The sequence below is a fragment of the Gracilinanus agilis genome, unplaced genomic scaffold (assembly GCF_016433145.1).
Source record: "Gracilinanus agilis isolate LMUSP501 unplaced genomic scaffold, AgileGrace unplaced_scaffold48246, whole genome shotgun sequence".
Classification (NCBI taxonomy): domain Eukaryota; kingdom Metazoa; phylum Chordata; class Mammalia; order Didelphimorphia; family Didelphidae; genus Gracilinanus; species Gracilinanus agilis.
In genome coordinates, this window is record NW_025382740.1 from 1 (window position 1) to 6,885 (window position 6,885).

Consider the following 6,885-nt stretch of genomic DNA (forward strand, 5'->3'; position numbering starts at 1 on the left):
CTTCTCTTCTCTTCTCTTCTCTTCTCTTCTCTTCTCTTCTCTCTTTACCTGTTCATATTAGAATCAATACTGTGTATTGGTTCCAAGGCAGAAGAGTGGTTAGGACTAGGCAATGGGGGTCAAGTGACTTGCCCAGGGTCACACAGCTAGGAAGTGTCTGAGGCCAAATTTGAACCCAGGACTTCCTGTCTCTAGGCCTGGCTCTCAATCCCCTGAGCCACCCAGTTGCCCTCTCAACTGATTTTCCTATGACAAGGACAACCAAGTCCTTCCCTCTAACGTTACCATTTTCTTTAAGTCAAAAGGGGCACATGACCATCCAAGGCCAGAAACAAAACTAGAGGCAGAAGCAAGACGGTCGATGCAGAAATCCCACATGGCATGCTCCTCCTCATCTACCACCTCTCCAAAGCTGAAGAAGAGTCCAGGGACAAAGGTAATTTCAACCCCATATATATTAGCAACTTGCCCTTCTGCCTCCATAATCCCTTGCCCCAAACCTCTCTCTCCCCTGACAGAAGTATTCCTCTGATGTTTTAGTGGAGTAGTAATTAATACAGGCTCGCCACTCTAGAGTCCTTGCTCTTCACAAGAGCCCCAGGAAGCATTTAGAAAATCCTAAGCATATTCCCTGGTCCCTTCCTATGTCGTCTGTTAAAGAAAGCTGAGAGCCTCTACACCAGGTACCCCCATTCCCCCATGCTGCAACCCTGAGCTGACTGGGTATAGTGACATAAGAACTTGCTTAGAAGGCAGCAAGGTGGCTCAAAGGATAGAGAACCAAGCCTAAAGATGGGAGCTCCTGGGTTCAAATCCAGTCTCAGAAACTTCCTAGCTTTGTGACCCTGGGCAAGTCACTTAAACCTCATTGCCTAGCCCTTACTGCTCTTCTGCCTTAGAACCAATACTTAGAACCAGTATTGGTTCTAAGGTGGAAAATCGTAGAGTAACAACTTGACAATAAAGGTTTTAAAAATAAAAAATAGCAATAATAAATTTTTAAAAGAACTGATTTAGGAGCCAGGAGACCTGGATTCAGTTATTAGCTCCATCTCTCCTAGTAGGACCTTGGGCAGAAGAATGGAGGGGACTTGTGGAAGTCACCCACTACACCCCCCTCATTTTATAGCCATGAAAAATGAATTTCTGAGTTTTAAAGTGACTTGTCTAAGGTCCTACAGTTAGGAAGTAGCAGAGGTACTGGGACTTTTAAACTCAATTTTTCTGTCTTCTGTCCAGTCTATCTTTCCATTACAATAGCTGCTTATAAAGTAAAGAGCACTCTTATGGAGAATTTTATTTTTGTTTTAGAATGTGTTTGCATGGGGGAATCGAGGTGACTCAGTGGTCAAGAGCCAAACGTAGAGACAGGACATCCTGGGTTCAAATTTGACTTCAGACACTTCCTAGCTAAAGCCCCCATTGCCTAGCCTTACTGCTTTAGAACCAATACAATATTTATTCTAAGACAGAAGGTAAGGGTTTAAAAAAATATGTTTATGTCTCTCTCTCTCTCTCTCTCTCTCTCTCTCTCTCTCTCTCTCTCTCTNTGTTTATGTCTCTCTCTCTCTCTCTCTCTCTCTCTCTCTCTCTCTCTCTCTCTCTCTTTCTCTCTCTCTCTCTTTCTCTCTCTCTCTCTCATCTCTCTAGCTTTGTATCTCTGTCTCTTACCATCTTTATCTACACACACACATACACACACACACACACACACACACACACACACACACACACACACTCTCATACACACACACTCTACAGCCAATAAAAGAATAGTTCTTTCTTTCAACATTCCAGTAAAAGTAAAACTTTGGGAAGTTCCAACCAATAGGGTAACAACAAATAGAAAATTTGTTGAAACAGAAAAGAAAAAGAAATAGAATTAAGAAATAGAAGTAGAAAATAGAGCCCTCTTAGTTGTTCTAAACTTTATGAGAATATCTGGAGCTCCATTTTGTTTTTTTCTCAGATGACTCACTGAGAGGTTAAGGTCAAGATTAGGGGAGAAAATATCCTGAAATAATCGCTAGCATTTATATGCTGTTTTTTAATGTTTGGAAAATGCTTTACAAGTATTACCTCATGTGATCCTTACAACAGACCCAAGAGGTAGGGACTATTTTTATACCCATTTTATAATTGAGGAAACTGAGGCAGATAGCGGCTACATGACTTCCAGGGCACACAGTAAATGTAACATCAGATATGTGAACTCAGGTCTTCCTGAGTCCAGGTCCAGGGCTAGTCTATTCATTAAGTCCCCTAGTTGGTTCTAGAAGAACAGAGTCTCTTTCATAGATCTAGAGCTGGAAGGCCCCTCAAAGACAATCTAGTCCAGCTCCCTTGTTTTACAGTATAAGCTACCTTAGAGAGAAACTCAGAAAGGTTGGACTGCAAATCAGAGGATTTAGGTTCAAAACCTGACCTCTGCTCTTTACCCCCCCCCCCCCTATAATCTCGAGCAAATTATTTTACTGGGTCTCAGGGGGTTGGACTAGATAGTGAGGATGCTAAAAGAAAAAACACTATCCTTTGATCCTTTTTTAAAACTTTATTAAAGAAAAGGCAACCAGAGTTTCCCCTGGCTGAAATTAACTACCTCTCTCAACTTTGAATCAAGTTCAAGTCAAAGTTCTCTCCTAGGTGTGGGATTGGTCCTTATGTAGACCAATCCTGAGACTGGAAGTAGGGGGCGTGGCCCCTCTCCAGCACGGGATTGGTCCAATTCACGTTAGGTAATGGGGAGGGGGCATGGTCCCTCCCCAGCACAGGATTGGTCCATTTAAGACCAATCCCACACCGGGAAGTAGGGGGGAGGGACCCCCGGAGCAGGTCTGGGGAATGCACTTCCCCCAGCCACAGCACTTCAAAACCCACAATGGTCTCTAAGGCTTCTTCCAGTTTTAATCTATTATGCTATGATTTGGAAAGGGTGCTGGATGGTTGGTCAGCTACAGAGCACAGTGAGTTATAGAGTTCTGGGCCTGGTGTCAGAAGAAGATTCATCTTTCTGAGTTCAAATCTGGTCTCAGATACTTGCTAGCTGTGGGAACCTGGCCAAGTCACTTAACCTTGTTTGCCTGAGTTTCCTCGTGGGTGAAATGAGCTGGAAAAGGAAATGGTAAACCACCTCAGACATCTTAGCTGTGTGACCCTGGGCAAGCCACTTTGCCCTGTCTGCCTCAGTTTCCTCATCTGTCAAATGAGCTGGAGAAGGAAATGGCAAACCATTCCAGTATCTGTGCCAAGAAACCTCCAAGTGGCATCATGAAGAGTCAGACAGGACTGAAATGACTAAACAGTTGGATCATTGGCTAGGAGACCTAGGTCAGGGTCCCAGCTTACTAACAATGAGACTTTGGCCAGGTTGCCTCCCTTTTCTAGGGAATGGACCAAAGAATCTCTTTTTTTTTTTTTCTTTTCTTTTCTTTTGTTTTTGTTTTTGTTTTTGCCTTCCTGTCTTCAACGACTTAGCAAATTTTATTTTGCGCATAGAGCACTTGAAAAATGTTGGTTGTAACAGTCTAATCCAGTGATTCCCAAAGTGGGCACTACTGCCCCCTGGTGGGTGCTGCAGCGATCCAGGAGAGCAGTGATGATCACAAGTGCATTTATCTTTCCTATTAATTGCTATTAAAATTTTTTAAAAACTAATTTCCAGGGGGCTAAGTAATATTTTTTTCTGGAAAGGGGGCAGTAGGCCAAAAACGTTTGGGAATCACTGGTCTATTAAACTGTGGACTTTCAAGGGCAGGGAGTGTCTTCTGCCTTTCTTAGTGTATCACCAGCACTTAGCACATTGCCTGTAGGAGGTACTTGATAAATATTTACTGACTGACTAGTTGAATCTGTAAAACAGAGGAAATTGAAGATCAGTTTCTAAGGCTACAGGATCATAGATTGAATGCTGCAAGCAATCATAGCAGTCATCCTTCTTTTTATAGATGAATAAACCGAGGCCCAGGAGAGCTAAGGGATTTGTCCAAAGTTACAGGGAGTAAAGAATGGAGTTGGGAGTTAATCAAGTGAGATAATCCGTGTAATGCTCTTTGTAAATCTCATAATAGCACCTACCTTGCTGAGTTATTGTGAGAATTAAATAAAATAATATTTATAAAGGGCTTAGCACAGTGCCTGGCACAGAGTAAGCTCTATAAAAATATTGGCTATTATTATGATTATCAAGCCTAAAAACACTATAAAAATGCTAGCTCTTATTATTATTATTGTCATTATTATTAACATTACTAAACTTTGGGCCTGTGAGGCAATATCCAGAGTTCCTTCTTCCACCCAATATATTTCCTTCTAACTCTAAAGATCTATGAATCTGGCTGGTTCTCTGAACCATGACATTGTCATATTGAAATGGAAACATCCCAAACCTCTGCTTCTATGCCTTGACGGGGCCTATCAATGGCATTTTTTCTTCATGGCTCAAGATCTAAGCATGCAAGGAATGAGAACAATCAGAAATAATCCTGAGCCAGTTTGCTTATTGGTATAGAGTTAACTCCTCATTGTTTGGGGTGGGGGGGATCTAAATCTGCCTAACTTCTTAACATGCCTATTTTTTCCCCATTTTAGTCCCTACCAGGTGAAACCCAAAGTCAAGAAAGTTTACCTTTAACTTGGTCTTACCAGGAAGGCTTCCAATTGCCCAGTAGTTTTAATGGGCATTTAATCGATAACATGCCCCAGAAGAAGTCATTGAATAATTGCCTTTCATTTACCAAGAACTACTATTTTGGAAGAGCCTCCCAACTTGTGGAGCCCTTGGTGGAATCGGGGCCCACGAAATTCTTCGAAAAATGCAAACTGACTACTAGTCGGATTTGCAACAGTGGAGAATTGCTTCAGCCCTCTCTCCCAGGAGTCTATACAGATTATGGAGACCTTCAGAGCTGGAATAAGAATACAGGCTTGGGGGGGGCTCCCCATCATGATGGCTACTGTCCTGGCTACCCCTTCCCTTTGACCAGTTGGCCTTGTGACCTCTCCCCTACATTGAGCTGTATGGAAGCAGGCAACCAGCAAATGCCCAGTGAGACACCAGTTGTCAAAGCTGGCTGCCACCCATTCAGGTCCAATGCAGGCCTGCCTGGGAGTGACCTGTATGAAGAGAAGCTGCATGTGGATTTTAATGGCTACTTCCCCACGGCGAGGTACCACTTCCCTCAGGAAGACCCTTTTCTCCTTAGCTATACCCCTCACCACCAGTACTCACTTCCAACCAAGGGGAGCAGATGGGACTTTGATGATGAAGTGAAATGTATGACTTTGGACCATGGCAACAGTGACACATTTCTGAATATCTATCCTTTAAGATGACTTAAGATGACTCACCCCACTCATCTCCTCCCTACCCCAACACCTCTCAAGGAAACACAACCAAACAGAAACTTCCTTTGGGAAACTTGGAGATGGATGTTTGAGATGGGAGTGGAACTAACCACAGATAAGCTGAGCTATGAGAGGGAGCTCCAGGCAGTTCTCACTTCTCTTCCTTAATCTTTTAGGCACATCCCTTATCCCTAATGGGGAATCACATCTACTGGGCTGACCCAAACCTAGTGTCAGGAGTTGAATGCCCTCTGGATTTTTTATACATTAAGATTTGTAACTTCCAACCCCTTAGCTCCTCATATCTGGTTCTTTCCCCTTGACAGGTCCAATACTTCAGACCCAATACCATTATTCAGCATTTCTAGCAATGGCTCCTTAAAGAAGAATGGGAAGAGAATGAAAGAACAAATGGGGGAGAGAATAGAAATTATATTATTCAAATCTTTTAAAACAGTATCTTATCCTACATTTAGATAATAAAATATTGTTGTTTGAACTAGCTTGTCCTAGGGATTTGTTACATCAAATTTTATTTCACACTAAGCTAAAAAAAAAAACAACCTCATAACGTGCAGTATTAAATAAACTGGATTGTAACTCATTGAAAGAAACAGGATCAAAGAAGTCAAATCTAGAGATCTGTGTTGGTGAACTTGTGGCACGTGTAATGGCACTTGCTGGAAGGGGCTGCTCCCTTCCCCCTCTCCACTTTCGCCTAAGGACATTTCTCCCATCACCTGCCCCTCTGCCCAGCAGCCCAATGAGAAAGCTTCCTCCCTCCCCTGTCTGGGGTAAGGTGGGGGGCTCACATGAGGTGTAAGGGTTGCAGTTTGGGTACTTGGTCTCTAAAAAGTTCACCATCACTGCCCTAGATCATCATTGTGGTCATCTTGCCATATTTTAAATATCACTTTCCTACATATTGATAGAGAAGTAAACACCATACTTGTAAAAAAAAAAAAAAAAAAAGGAATAGGGGGAGGGAGAGAGAACCAGATGGGATAGTGGTAGATCCACTTAGGAATTCCTGAATACCCAGCTGGGTATTCCAACCTCTGGTTAGTGAGAGTGAAACAGAATCACTTTCTCTCACTGGGCCAGTTGTGCAAATGCCTTGGAGACAATTGATATTAAAAAAAATAGTATCTCTTTTATTTTAAGAGGGGATACAAATTGAGGATCAGAACAAAGGGTCCCATTACACTTGGAATCAAGAAGTCTCAGGTTTGTCTCCTACCTCAAATTCTTACTAATTGTGTGACCTGGAACTAATTCCTTCATCTTTCCCAACCTTGATTTCCCTACCTGTAGAAAGAAGCTAAAAATAGCGGCATGAATTAAATTTGATTCAATTTAATAAGCCTCAAATGATTTCCTGCCAAGCTCATGAGTGTTTTTTGTTCTGCAAATTTGGAGGGAACAGGGGTGTCTGCAGGTTATTTATTTTAATTATAATTTCAACAAAATTATGACTATAATTATAAACCATATTGTAATATTATAATTATACATAATTATATAATGATTTAACTACTATAG

General features: G+C 42.0%; 1 protein-coding gene across 1 annotated transcript; it reads left to right on the forward strand.

Annotated features, from left to right (window-relative positions):
- Positions 1 to 256: 256 nt before the first annotated feature.
- Positions 257 to 5,359, forward strand: LOC123255539 (chorion-specific transcription factor GCMa-like; the record flags this gene model as incomplete). Its single annotated transcript, XM_044684312.1, has 2 exons — positions 257 to 436; positions 4,588 to 5,359. Coding segments are annotated over 2 exons (924 nt in total), but the record flags the coding sequence as incomplete, so codon positions are not given.
- Positions 5,360 to 6,885: the final 1,526 nt, after the last annotated feature.